Here is a 20,935-nt window from a genome sequence, read left to right on the forward strand (position 1 = left end):
GTGTGTTAGTTTGCTTGTGTGTGATTTTGAATACGTCATGCTTTTGTGTATTTCTTATCTGTAACACAGATAGCAGATACATTGACTAGGGGGTTATCTCCCTGTTAGATAGACGCGGCTATTTATCAAATGCATCTATTGAATTTGCACAGATATCTGATCCTTAATGGGAATTATTCTGCTTATTGTGTAGTTGTTCCTTCTGATTACAGGTGTTTGTTTCACACATGAGCATGCTGTCTTCAGACAAAGTCTTTTCTTTTTGGAATCAGCATAGATTAATGCAGTGCGGGGCTATGTGCTGACAAACTCAAACGTTATTCGTCTTCAGTGGTAGTTTGATAAGTTGTTGAGGTTCAGAGGTCTATGTTTATGCCCATAAATGAAACTGAATATAATGACTGATATCAGTACTGATATTTGGTGATTTAAAAAGCTAATATATATATATATGTTCTTTAACATTTCTTTTAGCCACACAAAACATTTGTTTTGAGTAGTTATTTGTCATTGTTTTATTATCACAGCAAATCATGGATTACTCAACGCTCAGCTCGACTCTGATCAGATCAGCTGAGATCTTGAAGTTGCAGAGTGCGCACTGGTGGACAAACTTTGGACCATCAACACCCATAACATTGTTAAAGGATATTTCTCCTGTCTTATCTCTATTTTTTAAAATGTTAATTTATCAGCATTTATAAAGAGTGATACTTTTTATAATTTCGGGCTATATGTCGGGCCTACTGACATATTGGTCAAATTGTATTAATCTTCACATTTTAGTTTAGATTTAAAAGACACCTTGATGCATATTAACAGAAGCATTTATAATTATACAATTACAAATCTATCCATCCATTTATTTTCTTACCTGCTTACCTGCCTTGGCTGCTATATAGTGAGAAGCTTGGCAAATAATTATCATATATAATGATCTTTAACACTTGCATTAATGCTCCTGTTTATGTCTCCAAGGTTCTTTTAACAAAAGCAAATAACTTGAGAATATCATTGAGTGTTAATTATAAGAGAAAAATGGAAATGCAAATAGAAAACTTTAGGACATTTGAATGAAACAGATGGTTGATTAAAGTATTTGTTTAACTGCCTTTATTGCAGTACAGTGTTATAAACATTCATTGTTGAAATGGTCCTCTAGTGTCACTATTGTGCCACTGAAGTAGTAAAAAATTATAGATGGCGTATAATTTTACCTCTTTTTTAAACTTAATGAAAATTAAAAAGCCAAACTAGTGTGACAGCATTTATATTGGTGCAAATATTTATAGACAGTAGTCACATGACATGATGGAAGTGTACTCCTCACCTGATTTTTAATATTCACAGCACCCTCAAAGATCCAAATAGTGTTACTATAAGCAGCTCCTGTAGTGAGCCTCTCCCAGCCCACAGCAATATAGCAAGCCTATACTCAGCTACTGACCTGTCTAATGACTGTCCTCATAGAAACAGAAGGAACGAAATGGGCCAACAGAGGCCAAACGCAGGACCTCTTTGATCTGGAAGTCAGTGCTGCGCCTCATCTCTGTTACTCTGTGTCTGTCTGCGGTACACAGCGTGACCTGGACGCAGGACCTGCTGGTATACCTTATCACTTTTAATTATAGCACTTTGAATAAAAAGTCTGGAAACCTTTGTCCCAGTGGAATAATTAAAAAGAAAGCATTTACTATGTGTAATTTTACTCATTAATATCTTGAAAAGGTAATTTGATTGATTAAATTTAAATTCAAATGAGCCATTAATATTAACAATACAAAAAACTATTTTAGAGCCAATTAATTATTACGTGGCCACTGCCTTTTGTCTTTTGATTGATTATTGAATTTTAAAGTGCTGAAGAAAGTCCATCGCACAGAGCAGCAGCAGAACGTGTTTGCGTAGCTGCTTTACATAGGATCGAACCAGTCACATCAAAAAATCAAAAGGCAGTGTTTTTCTTTTTTTTTCTTAATATTTTAGTAATCGTCATGTTGAAATTGTACAGTACTGAGGAAAAGTCTTAAGCCACCCTTCATTTGGGAAATATGTACAATGATTTACTGAAATGTGTGCAAACATATAGTATAAAAAACAAAAACTGAGTTTGTACAATTCCAAGTCAACATTTGGTATGCCCACCTTTATTCTTCAACACAGCCTGAACTCTAAGGCAACCTTTCTTTTAGTAGTGTTCAGGAATAGTTCTCCAGGCTTCTTGAAGAACAGTCAAAGCTCCTCTTTGGATGTTGGCTGTCAAGATGATCCTACATTGCTTCAGTAAAGTTGAGGTCTGGACTCTGGGGAGGCCAATCCCTGATTGATGGGGTTCCATTGTGTGTTTTTCTATTTGGTTATGCTTTTATTGCATTGGCAGTGTGTTTGGGATCGTTTTCATTTTGGATAAGGAAGCCATTGCCAATCAAATGGTTTCCAGATGCTATGGCATTGTGGCTCAAAACGCTAAGATATTTTTCTGTTCATAATATGCAAGAACCGACAACCAGCTAAATAAGAGCCTAAACGTAGCCTCAAACAAAGAAGGAGCCTCCAAGAATTTTACAGATGGCTCATCATGTTCTTCCTTATGAATGGCATCTTGGCAACAAACCTTTCATTGAGACCAATTCTGATGAGTAATCAGTAAACAGTAGATGGATCAACTGAAAGATCAAATGAATCTCTCGGGTCATGTGTCAGGTCTTTGGTGGAATTTTGACTTTCTGATACTGTTCATGTGTTCAAATAGTCTTCTTGTGCAGTTTCCTCAAACTTTTTAAGAACACACTACACACCATGCTGAGATGTGTTTTTGTGACAGCCTGCTAGTAACAAAGAGCCTAAAGAGACAATTTAATTCATGTATTTATTTATCAGTTCATTTATGTATTCATTCTTTGAAAAGTTGTCTGTTATTTGTTGATAATACCTGGGTCCATCTCTTGCGTTAGGTGCCTTATTTATGCTGAAATTATTTATTAAAACTATGAAAGATCTCTGGAAAGCCTGGTGAACTATTGCGCAGGACCATTAAACATTACAAGAAAATCTGGCTTCAAAGTGAAAGAAAATTTGAAGAAATGTGGGTTGGCTTGAGACTTTTCATAAAGAGAAGTCAAACAAATACTCTGGTTGGCAGATTGATGACTCATGGGAAGAAATTTGAAAAACTCTATTTGTTTCAACATGAATGCAAGAGGTACAGAAAACAGTTAAAGAAAACACAAACTTGTGATTTCTCATTCTTTAAAGTATTAATTATGCTCCAAAACAATAGAAATGTGTGCACTGACACTTTTTCAGTATGCTGATCATCAGTATCCTGTAGTCCCTAGAGTATTAGACAGTGCGATCAAGCATACGAAGATAATACACAGTCATTCCTATCTACCATTTAAGAGGTCCATATATCTCTGCATGTTTCCATAGATTCATATTTTAAACAAGAGGCAGGACTTCACCCCATCACTGTCAAAGTGCAGCTCCAAGGATAATCTGAAGCACTCTCCTCGTGGAGCCAATGTATGTACCCTTCAAGCTTTGCCTTCCTCATTAAGAGGATGGGTGAATGCCTTATATAATTCTAGTTAGTCCAATTCCCAATAAATATTTTGATTCATATCTCTTTAGGTAGTGTACAACATGTTGCTTCTTGTTGTGTTGTGCAGTATATGGGTAGGTTAATAGTATCAAAGTGAGCTAGTTTGTATTTTACCCCCCTTTTCACTGTAGTTTGGCTCTCGGTTTTTAATTTTAGATACAGTTGTCTCTTTTCAACTATAGTTTAAGGGGTGACAAATGTCACTTGTATTATAGGTTATATATTACTGGCATAATGAACGACCAACAACAACATAGCAAGGAGGATGCATGCTTCTGACTTTTTTCTAATATTTAGCCGACTGTCTAGCACAAAAATGACCTGATGGTTAAGAGAAAGATCCACTCAGTTGACCATAGCCTTAGCTAAAATGCTAAAGTATACTTGAACATGCAGTCCTGTTGGATCCATATGAATACTGTAGCCTAACTTTTCTTTAGCACTTTACCCCAAAAAAACCCCGTCATGTATCTGTGATTAGTTTGACATTTAATCCTGCACTATTGTGTGTATTAGGTCTAGTCCTACATTTCGTGTAGAATAATACGAATAATAGTGAGTCGACAATAGATTAAATGTGTTTTTCCTTCCCCAGAAATCTCCCACTAGTTGGGTGCTCTTTTCTTTCTATCCTCTTCTTCTATTTTTCCCCTTTTTCCTCCATTTATTTCCTTCTGAGGGTACATAAAATGCTTGTTTCCTCACTTTAGTTTATCCCACAATTCTAGGTCACATGAGATATAATAGGTCACATGCTATGCTATAGTGATGGTGCTTTGTGGCAAGAGGAGGTTTGCATATCTTGTGGATATTCTGTGGTGTTACAAGCATGAATAATCTGCTCTCATTATTCATTTAGTTTGCTACCTTGTGTTTAGGTTGCATTAAGAAGAAAGACAAAAATAATTCCTCTTTTAAAGAAGGGGAATAAATTCTCTGTTATATTTAGCTATTAAAAATTTATTGATAGTGTAACATTTTACTGGCAGTGGGTGGGAAAATTATGGTTCGATGTCCATTTATAGGTCACAGGAGCTGTTTAATGAGACCACTTGTGCATACCCGATGTTTGAAGGGAAGTAACAGCAGAAAACCTTGTGCTAATTGAGAACTGAATGAAAACATTTCCTCTTTGTCTATGTCTGTTGCATATTAAAGAAATTCTCAATATAGCATAAGAAAGGACGGCTGATCCGCCACAAATGAGATATACTTTATATGTTCTTTATTGCCTCTGGTTGTCTTGAGCCCATCGGCACATAAGCATTGTTCCAGCAGTGTTTTGAACCGAGACTGAATGTCTCCCATATTCTTTGAACAGATGTCCACATATTTGAAAGCACTCCTTGTGTTTCATTAAGCGGTGAAGGAAAAGGAAAACAGTTCAGAGGCCACATACCCGAGAGTCTAGGTTGTCCTCATCTTTTCTAATTCACAAAATGTGTAAGAAGTGTATGCACTGTCATTTCTTTATCTGGTGTAAACCCCCATTGCTTTTGCTGTGCTGTCGTGTAAAAATGAAAGCTATTTATTTGTTGTTTCAGTACTGTTCCAACTCTGCTTTGTCTGCATCTCACTCCTGCTTTTTCTCCTTGCAGCTACAGAGAGTCAGCACACGTCACAGCACACTCACATGTTCATCATCCTCAATCCCTAAAGTAGTGGCCTCAAATCAAAGAACTTTCAATTTGTGTTTTTAGCTTCTAAAGGTTCATCAGTTGTCGCATTTTGGTACATAACCCAGGCTCACAGACTGTCACAGCTCACGCCACGAGTCAGATCAAATTGTCTTTTCCTCTGAGCTTAAAGTGATCGTATCAGTTGAATGATGTTTGTCCTGGGCAACAGGGAAACTACTAGTCCATTTGTACCGCCAAACACAGTCAGACATCTATTTAAACAGTGGGAGTATACAAACTGTTTAAAAGACTTAAGCCCAAGCGTTTTCCCACCTCATTCCTCACCTCCACCCTGCAGGTTTTCATCCCCAGTGTTAAAATGGACTATAGCCATGTTCAGTCTAGGTGTGGGTCCTTGGACAGGCGTGGCTACTCGGCAGGAGGTGGAAACGTGAGTCTTGTGCTGCAAGCCCATTGTGTCAGTGTTGTTGTTGGTATTTTTTATATGCCGTGCTGTGCTGTGTTTCCTCTGTGTTTTCCTGTATTTTTATTTTATCCTTACTGTTTCTCGTTTTATAGTTAAGTCACTCATTCATTTGCAGTGCTCTTACTAGACTGCTCTTCATCTTTGCATTATTCTCCACCAGTGGTTTGTGTCCTGCAAGTAATGATACCAAGGGCTGAATGTGTCTGCCTCCAGAACCTGACATTCGGCTAGTCTGCTGACTTAGCTTCTAAGGGCACTAGCCAATATTAGGATGTAGCCAAGATATCAGGAGATTAGAAAAAATATATCCTTTTCAAAATGCGGGAATGTTAAAAAAAGCTAAGTCTTCGTCAGATGATAGCCAGTGGTTTCAGTATTGCATTTTACTAAATGCAATGTCTTTATGATCCCCATCTTGACTTTGTAACTGCATGCAGACACAGCCTGCTTGGACTACAAGTCCAAAAACAAAACAAAACAAATAAACCCAGAAAGCTTCTGGTACCAAAAGATCCTTCCTGCTTGTACATATTCATGTTTGTTACACTTTTATGCTTAATGCTTTTCTAATCCTTTATTGTATTTTGTACTGGACAGAGAAGCTCATCAAATCTTATTGAATTTTTCTTTATATACGATGAAAATAAAGCTAATAAAGGCTTTCTTCTTCATATGCAGAAACACACAGAAGAGAAAGTAGACTTAGTGCTTAACAAAATTAGCCCACTCATTGCTAGCAAAACTCTTGCCAGCATCTTTCATCCACAACAGGTAGCACGCTGCATGAAGCACTTGATTAAGACTGATTACAGCCATCTGAAGGCAGCAGGTATAGTGTGCGCTCCATCTGCAGTTTCTGATTTGAATAATGCACATTAACAATGCACAGTTACGCAAGCTTAATAACAATGAGACAGTTAAAACTTATCTCTTGACTTTATATCACTTCCCTCAGAATGATCTGTTCCCATAAAACCTCTTTTTATTTGATTCTTGCTACAGCAGCTGAAAAAAGTAGTGCCAGGAACACTTATAAGGTCAATGCTTTTGGCACAGCAGATATTATCTGTTCAGGTGACTGTAGTGATTGAATTTATCTGTTGTGTAACAAGAAACAGCTATTATTTTGTGCCCAGTTTTACAATAGCGGCCTCAAAGTAGTGAAATCAGAGTTGGCATTGTGTGTATTATTCTGTATTCTTACATGTTACTTGTAATCGCTCGTCTTTAATTATCTGCAGAAAACCGACGTCAACCTAAAGAGACACGTGGTAGCACATTTGCTCATATATTGCAGCATCTTAGTTTTGAGAGTCTCAAATAGAGTGTCAGTACACATCAAGTGAAGAATAGCGCAAAGGCAGACTGGTCACTTTGAATCACAGCCGCTCAACTGACAGTTCCTGCAGATTTTTAGGACAAGCCCAGCACAAGTTAAGGTCGCTCAGGAGAGCGAAGGTGGAGAGGGGTGGTTGGCTGAGTTCCTGAACGTAAGGACATTAAATTGCAGATTAACATTTGCAATCAAACATTACTAAAAGTTGTTGCATATAACTGTGCATAATTTCATGAGAAGTGCTCTTTACTCTTCCCTCTGTTGCAAATTGTTATATTTGGAGATTACATCAGCTCCCGTCAGTGTATAAAAGAGCCAGTTCGTATTGCCTCTGATAAATTAGACTTTAAAAAAACTCACTAGAAAACTGAGGCAAAGGTTTGAAACAATTAAAGCCATAATTAACTATTAGTCAGAACACCTTTATTACATTTGATATAAATAAAGAAAACAATGTCATTTCTCCAAATTATGCATGCAAACACTCAATTATTGCAGTTCTCTTTTGAGAAACAATTAAAAATGGATATCGTACTACTCTGCTAATGTGTAAAATCTACACCAATCATCCACAACGTTAAACCCACTGATTGCTTAAATAAAAACAACATGTATCGCAGTGTTATTACGAAAAGTGTTATAATTGTTTAGTAATCTTATTATGAAAAATGTGCAATTAATGAAGGTTCTTACTGTTAAAGACTTTGGATCCTTGTGTTCATCAATGATACTTTTACATGTATAACCTACATAAAAAGGCATACTAGACTTTTTCAAAGCCTTTCCCAGCAGACCAATGTGCTCCACCAGGCCACAAAAACTCTTCACCAATGACTTTAAGAGAACAAAAGTCCAAGGTGACGACCCTGGCTCCAAGATCCCTAATGATGATCTGCAGCACACAGAAGAAACTTGATCCACAGAGACTCCAGCACACCAAAGAACCCTAAAGGACCCACTACCATCATCATACAGGGCCTCCATAAGCCCCAATGGGTCCAAGGTGCTTTGTACAAAGACCTTCAGAAAGATGGTTTTTAATGTTGTGTGTGATTGGTGTTTTCACTTCTTAGTAGAACTGATAAATTAAGCAATCAAGCGCATCTGAAGAAAAATGCATGTATCTGGTTTATGTTCAGTTATATGAATAGGCCAAGAATTTGCATTTGCAAAAGGTACTGTGTTATGTAAGAAATCAACACATACCATACCAGGGCTCGCAAAATCGCTAGCCCGACGTCCCGGGGCTAGCGATTTTTCCAGTCGGGCTACCAAAATCTATCTCTGCCCTGCCCGTCGGGCTATCGTAGGAAGGAAAAATATATGTCAATGTTTTTGCATTCTTTCGGAAATGTAGCTGGGTAATTATGTCATTGGCATCGGTGAGCCACTGTCAATATGTGACATATTGAAATCGCGTTTGAATTTGCGCTTGTTTTTTGCTTTCACTTTGCAATCGCGCGAACTGTGTATAGAGAGCGACAGCACTGATTGGTGAGTGATGATAATTTGCGCACCAATTCCTCTGACATCGTCTTATCAATCGTTAGCTTACTATGCAAACATGACAAGTGAAATCTTCCGCAGCAAGCTTAAACATGTGAGCGGTTGATCGCGCAGAGAATCGCTGAGCGTTATGTGAGTGCGTGTGTAAAAGCAGCAGGATATATATTTTAGTTCTGCTGAGCCAGGGTGAAGAAGTGCCGTTTATATGGATCAAACGCGCGTTGCAGCAACTTATCTGGTGCGCGTCTTTTATTTTGACAGCGAATGCGCACATGCGGACCACTTATGTGCACCCGTGTAAATAACATAATGTTCTGCCGGGTGTGTTGTTGGTTTTCCCTCGATTTCTGAGTTGACAAGCGCCTTTGTTACTGGGACCAGTCATTTTAAGAAAGGCCCCCATTAGAACCCATGAGAAATGCAAGAAATGCATTATTGCTCAGTCTGCAATATCTTTCCCAGAACAAACACCAATTGCAAATAACATACTAAAAATAAACCTGAAAATCAGTTTAAAACAGCGTACTATGTTGCAAAGAGTGAACTACCACTGGCAAAATTTAGCAGTCTTTGCAAACTTCAAAAAGCAAATGGCCTCGATCTTGGTTCCACTTTCCTCTTACCCGTGACTTCAGTGGAAATTTCAAATTCAGGATCTGACACAGACTGATTCATGTCCTACACAGTTCTTACAAGTTCATAGAAATTTCTGTTCAATTAGAACCAAGTATTTGAGTTGATGATTGTAATTTTTATACAATGTTGTAATTTGTTTTTCAACAATTTTTTGATTAATGTTTTGTTTCCTTTACAATATTACACTTTAATGTATAATATTGTAAAGGAAACAAAACAGGAAACAAAACATCAATCAAAAAATTGCTCTCTTTTTTATTTGGGCTACTTAAATTTATTTTGGGCTACCAAAAACTGAAGAGTCCCTGCCCGAAGGGCTACCAGGGATTTTGAAATTTTGCGAGCCCTGCATACAAATGAAAAACATCAACAGTGGGGTTAACAGATGCCTAAGTGACATGACTACAGGAGCGATGTGCCAAACAGTAGCCTGATGTTCACCCACGCTGACACAAAGCACTTATAATCTCTTCTCTTTAAAACTCATATGGTATACTTTTGATAGTCTTTTGCATGTGTAAGAGACTTGGTGTTCTTTGTCAGTCCACAGCTTCACAAAACAATAAGGCCACAACAAGGTATATTGTAGGTAAAGGCTGCATACAGTATTGTGTGCTTGTGGTGTGTTTTTTTTTTATGTGACTTTCTATGTGTCATCTCACTTTTTCTGTCATTTTGTGTCTCGGGCCTTGTAAAGAGGGTTGAAATTAAGGGACACAAAATCACTGGTTACAAAAGACATTTGTACTAAATCAGCGACATGGCAAAGGTTGCTGACCACAGGCGTGTCTGCGTGATTCATCTCAGGATGTGGTGTATCTGTCCTTGTTCATCGTGCGGTGTTTAAAGCTTTATGTTTGCTGTCTCATCAGTTCACTCCTTACACATTTCTCTGCGGGTTGCTCTTCAGATGTCCTCGGTGTGTCCCTGCCCTCTCTTTGCCTTACACTTCTCACAGTTATGTGTATCTGTTCAGTTTTATAAATGGGACAAATTATTTTCAAGACATACTTACAGCTTGAAAACAGGTTGCTTCGGTTACAGGTACAATCTAGATCAGATGTATTCCTCTTGATAAATCAGGGGGGGACCTGATGACCTTTCCTTGAACTGTGGGCTCTAAAATTGCCTTTTCCTGACTGTGTTCCTTCCAGGTACAAATACAGAACAAGAAGATTGACTTGAGCCATGTGACCTCCAAGTGTGGCTCTCTAGACAACATCCATCATCGGCCAGGTAAAGGTTTGCAGTTCCCCTACAAAGAGGGCAACACTGCACTGCAGTGAGTGTGCTGTGACCAGAAGGTTGCTGCTGCAGTCCCTTACTTTAAAATATGAATTTTATATGTGGGATGTCCAGGAGGCCGTCGAACTGCTTTGATACACTTGAGCAATTTATCTAAATTTCATGAGCTTTTGAGTTCAGACTGTGGTTATACTGGAAAGCCTCAAGGTATGACTGCATGTGAAGCTAAAAATGTGAGTAGATAAGATGAACTGCATGCTCCCATTTTTTCTTTTAGTGACATAAGGAAGTGCATAGTAGACAAGCCTGACAGGTAAACAGTGTTGAGTTCAACATTCATCACCCAACTCTGTTTGATGCTGCTGGCTTACAATGCCAGGTAAACCCCAGTGCGCTTCCACCTGGTCTTATCATTACACGATAATACCAAGGGACACAGATTAGATGTTCTAAGACCTGTTTTCTTGTATTTGTTAGACAAAGAATTTCCTACCCTATTCGAATGTATGTATTCATTTGGCAGTTTTTTTTATTAACTCCTGAAATAACATGTCAATCAGATGCAGCTCCTGGACCAGTCTGTATCTAAATACGCAACAACAGTGGAAGCAAACAGTAAACTGACAGCCTGATAGATGTGTCCGCAGGTGGCCGAATGTAGGAGGTGTTTTGGTCCCTGGCAGCATTTTCTGAAATTTGTCTTTATACCCTGAGTGTTAGAATGTGGGATATGATGTTAATAAATTGGGTTACATCAAACCTGGAGAGGGTTTTACATTCAATTTAATGTTTGTTCATCCAAATTTCTGAAATGCAAAGTAAGAAATTGCCTTCACAGTAATCCCTTAACATTCCTAAGTCCATAGGACTTGCACTAAAAGAAAACTTGCATATTGGTTATAGGGGTTGCTGTTAGTAAGTTTGAAAATTTCTTTTCCATTAATACAACAAAATAAATTCTCTGATGCTATAGGGCAGTGTGATGCTCTGTGACAGTCATGTTAAAAGCTCTACAATTAAAATCTAAATCATAATTATTAGATGCTATAAAAGTGGTTTTATGTTTTTTATTCTTCCGGATAACTGCACAGAACTTGTGCTTATATTTAACTGAATTGGCCTTTTAAATCATTTTCTGAATTTCCAGCTTAATTTACAGAACTGGAAAGATTTAGTTGCACTACCAGTACTTTGGCAGCAAAGCCTCCTGCAGAAATATGGAATCCCCTTTTTATTTACCCATAGAGAGTATTGGACTGTCCTGCAGCGCCACCTGCTGTTCATTCTGCCATGTTTATTACAGTCTTTCGTCTATTCCTAAACTCCCATTGAGAAGCTACTGGGGTTTCATACTTTAACTCTGCACAATTTTTAACCTCACTCTCTCATCTGACCTTTAATAACTTCTTAATAAGATGGGTGTGTCTTGAGTAGATATTAGGTGGATATTTGGTGACTAAGTATTCGCTTTTTTTTTTTTTCACTTGATGCTGTTTCTATTTCAAAATTGAAATAAATACTTACAATTAATATAGCGCTCTCCTCACTTAATAGTTTTTACACTTCTTCTGCTTTTAAACAGGAGGTGGTAATGTGCGTATCGAGAGTGTGAAGTTGGACTTCAAAGACAAAGCCCAAGCAAAGGTGGGTTCCCTGGAAAATGCTCACCACATTCCTGGTGGAGGCCACGTCACGGTGAGTGTCAGCTCCATGCTTCTAATCAGCCATTTAAGGGAAAACATCAAGTTATTGAGAGATTGTCCTACTCATCAGTTTAAATATAAGCCCTCATAAGTAATAGCCTTTACTCTTCCTTTACTCAATATTCACCCAAATCTCAGGCTGTGCAGTAGTCAGAGAAATTGCAAAAAAAGCCCAAGGCCTACATCTCAGACTCAATGTTCATGACAGTACAATTAGAAAAAGATTGCACAGATACGTCTTGTCTGGAAGGTTGTCAGGAAAAAGCTTTTCTCTACAAAGAACATAGCAACCAAGCTCAGGTTGCATCTAAACCTGCAAGACTTCTAGAGCGTGTGTTTCAATCAGACATCATTTAGATGTTTAACTGTAATATACACTGTTCCATGCAGTCAAAACCAAAGCACAGCATATCAGCGCAAGCACCTTATATCAATTGTCAAACATGGTGGTGTGATGATTTGGGTTTGTTTTTGCCACAGGACTTGGGCACCTTGCACTCAGTCGGTCGACCGTGAACTCCTCAGTATAGGTACTCTATGTGAGGCCATCTGTCTGACAGTTAAAGCTTGGCTGAAACTGGGTAATGCAACTAGACAACGATCTTGTTGCATTGCAAACCAGAAAAAAGGTTTTCCAGGACTCTGCAGTCATGTGAAAAACTTAAGAACAAGCAAACCAGAAAATTGGATTTCTGAGAAAACCACAATGAACTGATGCAACGTAAAGAAGAGTACGTCGTGTAGAAAATTATTACTTAAGATTATTACTGCGCAAGGTGGTTCTAGAAGATATTAAACCATGGGTTGTACTTGGTTTTTCACATGACTGCAGAGTCCTGGAAAACTTTTCTGTAGTAGCAATAACTTGAAATAATCATTTTCTGTATGACCATCAGTCTCTCATGTCATTGTGTGTGTGCATCTTAACTATTTGTTTCCATAGTTCTGTAGTCAATTAAGTTTAAATCTTACAAAACAGTGTTTCCACCAGGCCAATCTTCCAAAAACTTGCTGTATTCCTTTAGCAGTAAAGGTATAGTATATACATCAGTCCATACATGACTGCTCTTAATAAGTGATCAGTAATCCTCTGGAGGCATGGGAGTTTTTCCACTTGTTCTAAAGCCGTTTCTAAAATGAATCAATATTTCATATGACGTCTGATAGTAATATTTGTTTTTCCCTATTCGCTTCTCACATCACACCATCTGCCTTTAACAGATTGAAAGCCACAGGTTGACATTTCGGGACAATGCCAAGGCCCGAGTAGATCATGGAGCCGAGATTATCATCCAGTCACCAGGTCTCTCTGGCTCAGTGTCTCCCCACCGCATCCGCGAAAGCCATCTATCATCCTCCGGGAGTCTCAACATGATGGATTCCCCACAGTTAGCAACCTTGGCGGAGGATGTCACTGCAGCTCTGGCCAAGCAGGGTTTGTGAACACTGGATCTGTGGATCGCTGCTCTGCACCCAAGACGTCCTCATCCTGATCCATTCAAACTTTTCCGCCCTCTCCTGCCACCCTAAGGCTGACTGATCACCGCTACTACTCAGCTAAACTGGTTCTAAGTAGAGACTCAAAGTAGGAGCTACTGTACTTTGGTCCTATTTATTCTGTTTTCTGTCTATTTTAAACCCAAACGTCCTATTTCTGATTGATTTTGATCTCCCTCGTTTTGAATGATGTTGCAAAGAAAAGTTTGCTGTAACCTCTAAATAGTGGGGACAAAAGATTGGCTTTACTGGTCTTGGATCAGTGTTGAAGAAGTAACAGCCTTTTTTCTACTTTGAATAAGAAATAACGCCACGACCACCACACCACACCGCACGTATTGCTCTTGTTCAGTAAACGTGCATGGACACCCTATCAAAACACGCATCCTTACTGCAAGTCATTCTTGTCATCCAATATATAATATATTTATCAAATATATATAGAAACATGTATAAAATAAAGGTTCTTTGCCATCTACATGTCCTGAAAACATTTTAAAAGGAAGTGACAAAAATGGCTTGAAAATCTGTAAAATTGCATTTATGCAAGCAACTAGGTCATGTTACCACGAGCATGTATGGATTCAAGTCTTAAAAGAGGCTATTTTGTAATTTAAAATAAGGATTTTAGTAAGTTATTTCCTCATTTATTGGATAAAAATTAAACAAGTTCATGTTTTGTAGTTAATAGTTGTTTACAGTGTAATGCTTGGTGACAATGTCAGACAGCTGATTTGGTGTTGCTAAAGAATGCATCTCAGTCATGTCAAAGTGCATCACACACTTGCACCTGCTCAGCGGTTCAACGCAGAAGCCTGTCCATACATCACAGCAGTATTAAACACTGGCACTCATTCGACAAACATCCTCAAAAGGAAAGTCTGTTCAGACGCAACTCACAAGAATAAACAGCACTGACATTTCTCCAGTATTACAGGCTGACATTGCCCTCATCGGGACTGCCGGAACCACAGAGGAGATGCTACAATTTGCGACCTGATATTTAGCAGAAGATGCAGCTACTCTGAAATCTGTCTGTGCGTGTGCTTTTTGGTGCAGGTCCCCTGCTGTTTTACAGCGGACGCTACCGTATCTGGATGTTTTGTTGCAATATGTGGGAGAATAAATTGGACAAAAATATTTTGAAAAATCCTAAAAGTTAAAAAGACTCAGTCAACTCCTGTTATGTCTGTTAGGAAAAAAAAAAGTGTTTGGGTGATCTAGTTTCTTTTTCAGACACCATTTGTGGTATGCCCTGCCTCCTGCCTACTACTTACTGCCCTCACCTGCAACTGTTTGTTTGCTTCCGTGTTTTTTCTGCATCCCCCATCTCTGTGTGCCCCTTCCCCACCTCCTACTCCAACCTACAGCAACTGTAAATGTATTTAAAAGGTCAAGTAGATGTACGCAGTTTTTCTCTTGTTGATATGACACCAGTTACAATAATTAATGACAATAAAACGACCAAAAAATGGGAAAAAAAAAGTGACGTACTTGTTTTGTTTTCCGCTAACCAGAAAAAGCACCGCGTATATAAATTCAAAATGTCAAACCACTTCCTTTTGAAAACATCTGGCTTAAAATAAATGTCCAAATATCAGCGTACAACACACGGAGTCAAAAAGAGGGAAATTAAATGGGAGTGTGAAAAGTTTATTGTGAAATGGCAGAGGATACAATAAGTTAAGACTTAGGGAGGGTTAGATTGGAAGAGGATTGAATTCATTTTGATGGCCAGTCCTGGGCCAAACGAGTCACTTTACTGGCAGATAGAGAGCCAGACAGGCAGTAAGTGGGGAGGGATGGTCATCGTTATTCCGCCTTCCCATCCATCACTGTTCCTCTGTGACGAATATAAACCCCAATGACACTGCAGGATTTTGGTGAAGATAACGAAAGAAGCACCTCATGAGTAATCAGGATAGCTTTCCAAGTGACAGGAGGAGGAAGAGAGGAAAATAAAAAGCACCAGTTTGGACAAAAGAGGAAAAAGAAAGTGTTGAAAAAATAAAACAAGGATTCAGGAAATGATATCTCATAGTCCTTTGATCCCCCTGCTTCCACAGATGGTACAGGAAGCAGCGAGCGAATGCAGCGACACCATGGGGTCTGCACATGTACAATGCTCACCACCACGGTGGCAGGGTCCTTACACAGACATGATGTGCTTGACGAAGGCTGCGGGCGAAGGCCGGGGCGGGAGACAGAAAAAAAACAAGAAAAGAAGAGAGGGAAAACTGAGTGAACTGGAAGAAAAATACATTCTCAAACTTCCATGAAATAAACATATGTTTAATTTACTAAATGTGAATACTGGCACTGCAGTTTCTCTGTTAACACCCTCATCATTCATTACATTTTCTTTGCTGATAAAAAGCACTTTGTTCTTTGCTGTTTACATTTTATGAGCAAATCACAAAGTAAGAAACTATCTCTGCTGTGGTTGTTTCTAAGATATTGTTTTCTGTGATTCACAGCATTTAAAGTATGAGAGTTTGTACTGTCTATAATAGCTTCATCTATTAAGCTACACTTTTTTGTCTAGAGGACAGATGACACTAGAAAAGGTTTGACAGTCACTTCTTTAAGACTATAAGAGAGACTTACACGAGGCTAAGATACTGTGTGTTAACTCCAAAAAGTCTGGATTCAACACTTCTATTAATATCAAAGAAAAGCAATGACATCATCAGGGATGTGAAGCTCCAAGACAGAAGGAGTCAAATAGTTCTCACAGATTAGATTAAGCAAAACTTGTAAAGTAATTCTCACATAAGATAAAAACAATCTATAATAATAGAATTAATAATTATTATGAACAGTGTGAATACTATCAGCAGCAGTAATAGTATCATCATGTTTTTATGTAGCTGTTGTTGGACTGTGTGGCTCACCCTCATAGTTGACACAGCCGTTCTCATCCTCTTGTCCTGCCATGAGAGCGTCAATCTCAGCCTCCGTCATCTTCTCTCCTGCAGGGGGAGGCAGAGGACATCTGATATTAACAACACACAAAGCGACTCGGGCACGCACCTGAACAGATCGAAGGAAACGCATCCTAGGCTGACTCACCGAGTGTTGACAGGACAATACGCAGCTCAGCACCCATCACTGTGCCGTTGCCCTCCTTGTCGAAGACGCGCAGACCCTCAACATAGTCTTCAAATCCTGCCTTGTTTGGGCTGTTGATGATGGCCTGGAGCATGGGCAGGAAGCCCTCAAACTCTACTCTCTTGCTGGCCATGTCTGCGTGAAAGGAGGTAGAGTAAGTTGGATCTAGAGGTGACACTAAAGGGAGGCTCAGAGTTCTAGAGCTTCAGCAGGTTCATGACTGAGCACAGTGCAGTTCTATTTTAAGGCACATTTATTACTTTGTTTATTTATTTATTAGGTCATTTGTCATTTTGATCTTGATTGCAGTCTTGAGTTTGCACAAATCTGCACCTACACCATCATCTGTCTTCTTTCAGTTGCTCCCATATTCAAAGGGGCTGCCATGGCAGATTCACATATTGGATTTAGCATAGGTTTTTATACCACATGCCCTTCCAGGGATTTGTGTCTCCTCCTGGTCTTGAACCAGGGATCTTTCTCATCTTAGGCAAATATGTTAACCACTATAATAATATAGGTCTTCTGTTAGTTTAGAAGACAAAGTGTGTGTGATTAAAAACAAACAAAAAAGTATTAGATCAGGCTACGTTTTGTACTGAAAAATACAAGACGTGGACAAGTGTGAGCATGTATTGCATAGCTCTGTGCTACACTTCACAGTTTGGGAGAGTTTATGAAGGAATATGACAATGTTGACCACTAGCTGGCAGCATAAACAATTTATTATGCCATTTCCTCAAAGGCACAGACCTGTCCACAATATAAGACACTTTTGATGAGCAGACTATCATTTCTCAATTCTTTGAACATGACTGCTTCCAGTCAAAAAAGCAGCTACTGATAATTTCTCTCTCATACTTGCTATCGTTTGTGTTTGACAGCAGCACTGTACACCTCTTTTGCATATTTTACCGAAAACCCAGAGCTATCCATTAATGTTTACCACACATAGTTCAAATTAGCCTTTTGAACTATGCCTCAGTTAGTAATGTTCCTTGTTTAGCCCAGTGACGACAGCATGTCATACTGACATCAATACAAAAAGCAAATTGCTAACTTATCTTTATTGGGATTAGAATGAATCTAGTCATGTATTTCATGCTCCCTAACATCTTCTGTAGCAAATCTTTAAGTGATCAAGTGAGGGAGCAGTTACTAAATGTCATTACTGTACCATCAGCAGAGGGGTTTCCCAGCAGTTTGGTCACCTCCTTGTTGGTGGGGTTCTGTCCCAGAGCGCGCATGATGTCAGCAATCTGGTTGTAAGCCACCTTGTTGTCACCCACCCTGTCGAACAGACCGAAGGCCTCCCTGTAGTCTGTTTAACAGAAGCAAGAGAGGATTTTGCCAGCTTAATGATCCATAATTTCCATTTTTATTTTATCTCAAAGTTGGTAAAGTTTCTAATCATTATAGTTTGTTATGTCTTTATCATGGACGGTAAGACATTTCTGTTATATTCCTTCTAACTGTAGAATTTCTTTATTAAACAGAAACTACAGCAATGCAAAAACCTATTTAAAGAAGAAGAACTGCATTTGGGGCACATTTACATTTAATTGCATAAAAATAGCACTAACCTGAGGTATTGCAATATTTTTGCATTTATGTTTGTATAAAAAGAACCTTGTGATGTTTATTTTATAGACTAGCACAGTTGCTCATCAATATATGTGATATGCATTGTCATCTGATTGTATGTATATGCAAACATAACATATCTTTTTTTTTAATCGAGTCACTAGTTTATATTTCAGCCTTAGCTGTTGCGTGTCAGCAGGTGGAGACAGCTATGCTACAAACTGACAAGGAAAATATCTAACAAGTGCAAGACATCCCAAAAGGTTGTGGTATTATTGGCTGAATAGAGTCTCTCCTGCCGATCTCGTCACCCCTCATACTATTTCCATCTCAGCTGTCTCCTTCTCTCTCAGTCAGCGGGGCAATGGGCTCTTTTAAAAGACCACCTTGGAATTGATAAACATAGCTGAGAATATGAGCTCGTCCTTTTAAAGGCAAGACCCTCTGTGGGCGAGCTGAGTAAAAGTAGGGAATGCTGACTGCAGTGTAACAAGCAGCCTGCCAGACTTCAGGTTTGGTCATGTGGTTCCAACCAACAGCACACAGGTGTTTCTATCTGTCAAACACTACACTATCATTTTACTGTGCTTCCATCTGTAATCTTTAAATGTTCCGATCTTTTCTTCTTTTTTTTGGCTGTTGGCTCTTGGAACACAATGAGATATCGCTGATCTAGTGACACAGAGTTCTAAAAAGCATGTAAACAAGCTAAAGTTAATATCTGGTCACAGGGATTTGCTGGCTTGATTTGTGACATGTGACCCTTTCGTTATTAAATGATGCTCTTTACAGCCAAACTGTGATCAAAATGCTTTTTAAAATGTAATCTGAGTGTTTTTAACCTGACACCAGTTGTCCTATTTATTTTTACTAACAAGTTCAGTTAGTTGATGCATTTGTTGCCAGTGATTTTCATACAAGAAGCCACATGTTTAACCACATATGCGGTTTCTTATTCAAGCATGCAAATCAGTCAAGCTTCTGAAACCGTAAAAGTCTTCCTAAGACTGACTGTACGCATGAAGTGTTTCTGAGCTTCATTAGCCACAAATGGGCTTCAGAACGGATTTGATGGCTTTGTGGAATTTCAAAATACAAAAATGAATGAAGTGTCCAACTGTCATGGATACGCTGAGACCTGTTATGATGTCTATTGTAGTTTTTTTTACATTGCTGTACTCTGTTATTTCTCTTTTGCTCCCTGTATGTTGTTAAATTGATGGAATTTGCAAGTCACATTTTATGATAAAGGCAGATTTTCAGATTTCTCTGAGAGGGCCAGCTGAGTTTTGTGGACTGTAACAGTATAGAACTGAGGTGAATTGAGTTTTACATACCTTCAATCTGGTCTGCGCTGAATTCCACCTACAAGCCAATATAAAAGCAACATTTTAGTAAAAAACATGGAAAGGCAAAAGTTATCACTTGCCATGTAATTAACATCACATTTGTATTCAAACAACGTGATCAGGCACTTCCCATTTATTGTGCCCTAAACAATCACATCAAAACCAAATTTAGCTTCATATTATGCCACATATGTAGGTCCATCTTTAGCTACGTTAACATGTCCACATTTGGTGTCACTCTGCATTGCCATCACATATTAGTCCCTACTCTGATAGTCCAATCCAGAGAGCCCAGGGTGTGGTCTAAGAGATCTAAGACATGGTGCGCTATCCATGGTCCCACTCATTCTCCCCAATACTCTGCACACCTTTTATTGTGGTCCTGCCAACCTGCAGTTTCTCTCACTGACTCTCAAGTGCGTATAAGCTCATAGATATTCAAATCATTCATATAAATGTAATAAATGGTGATTGCCCCTCCCCCGCCACTCCACCAAGCTCTTTCTCCATTTAGCAAAAACACTGCATCCGTCTACTTCTGTCATGCAACTTTATGAGTAGAGAGAGAGCGAGAGATAAATCCCAGTTCTTCCTTCCTCGGTATCCAGCACCCCAGTGTAGATCTGGTTAAGCCTTCACAGGTCATTGTACCTTGATGGCGGAAAGGTCGATAGCGGGAGCTGCGGGAGCAGGGGCTGGCTCGGGCGCTGGTGCTGGTGCAGGTGCGGGCGCAGGTTCGGCTTTCTTTGCGGGAGCCTTAGCGTCCTTCTTGGGTGCCATTTTTGCTGATAGTAGAACTACTTTGGCCCTGAAGCACAGACAATTCCCGGATCGGGTGACACACAAAGACTGTAGCACAGACTGAGCACAGAGGAAGAAATCACCGTTGGGGCGTATATATATGTGACTATTTTTCCTCTTGACCACCCGTCAACCCTATCCCCGTGTAAGGATTGGATAGCGGATGGGAGGGGTGTGTGTATGTGAAGGGGTTCTCTCTAAACTTGGAATATAGGGCTACGAGCCAGAAGGTGTTTAGCCATATAGCTATAATCACAAACGAAAACATTGAAACGGCGTGAAAGGTTATCCGGGGTCACGCGATCTTTCCGCTGGATCATTTCTTAAAGGATCTACTTTTACGCACTGCCACCACTTTTACGCACAGCTTTGCGCTTCATTGCGTACACTATCTAGGTAATATATTCTGAAATGTTTTTCAGGCCAATCCAATAGATGATATGGATACATTAACACA

At 39.1% G+C, this 20,935-nt stretch overlaps 2 protein-coding genes across 11 annotated transcripts in view; one reads left to right on the forward strand and one right to left on the reverse strand.

Moving 5' to 3' along the window:
* Positions 1–15,118, forward strand: part of map2 (microtubule-associated protein 2) — a 52,565-nt gene extending 37,447 nt beyond the window's left edge. For 5 of the 10 annotated variants that reach the window (XM_084907892.1, XM_084907894.1, XM_084907901.1 and 2 more), the window contains 4 exons: positions 5,582–5,674; positions 10,343–10,424; positions 12,016–12,128; positions 13,358–15,118. In XM_084907892.1, coding sequence (XP_084764018.1) covers positions 5,582–5,674; positions 10,343–10,424; positions 12,016–12,128; positions 13,358–13,579 — 510 coding nt within the window. In that variant the 3' untranslated portion in view covers positions 13,580–15,118. Of the gene's footprint in view, positions 1–5,581; positions 5,675–10,342; positions 10,425–12,015; positions 12,129–12,616; positions 12,667–13,357 lie in introns of all 10 variants that reach the window. The other 5 variants (XM_084907897.1, XM_084907896.1, XM_084907898.1 and 2 more) reach the window with 4 other exon arrangements.
* myl1 (myosin, light chain 1, alkali; skeletal, fast) lies at positions 14,823–20,560 on the reverse strand. The gene is made up of 6 exons (XM_084907906.1): positions 20,329–20,560; positions 19,666–19,693; positions 17,922–18,065; positions 16,706–16,879; positions 16,528–16,605; positions 14,823–15,811 (listed from the first exon to the last, which is right to left on the reverse strand). The coding sequence occupies exons 1-6, from the start codon at positions 20,455–20,457 to the stop codon at positions 15,783–15,785; spliced, it is 582 nt and encodes a 193-aa protein (XP_084764032.1). The 5' UTR covers positions 20,458–20,560; the 3' UTR covers positions 14,823–15,782.
* Between the last annotated feature and the right edge of the window lie 375 nt (positions 20,561–20,935).

This window comes from Perissodus microlepis, chromosome 16 (genome assembly GCF_051167445.1).
Source record: "Perissodus microlepis isolate ML-2025 ecotype Zambia chromosome 16, ASM5116744v1, whole genome shotgun sequence".
Classification (NCBI taxonomy): Eukaryota; Metazoa; Chordata; class Actinopteri; order Cichliformes; family Cichlidae; genus Perissodus; species Perissodus microlepis.

Bases quoted from the DNA above. Each gene is read 5' to 3' on its own strand.
- myl1 (XM_084907906.1), bottom strand. From the start codon at position 20,457: ATGGCACCCAAGAAGGACGCTAAGGCTCCCGCAAAGAAAGCCGAACCT. The intron at 18,066-19,665 runs GTATGTAAAACT...TCTGTTAAACAG, and splicing joins CAGCGCAGACCAGATTGAAG to ACTACAGGGAGGCCTTCGGT. The intron at 15,812-16,527 runs GTGAGCCACACA...CTTCGCCCGCAG, and splicing joins CGGCTGTGTCAACTATGAGG to CCTTCGTCAAGCACATCATG.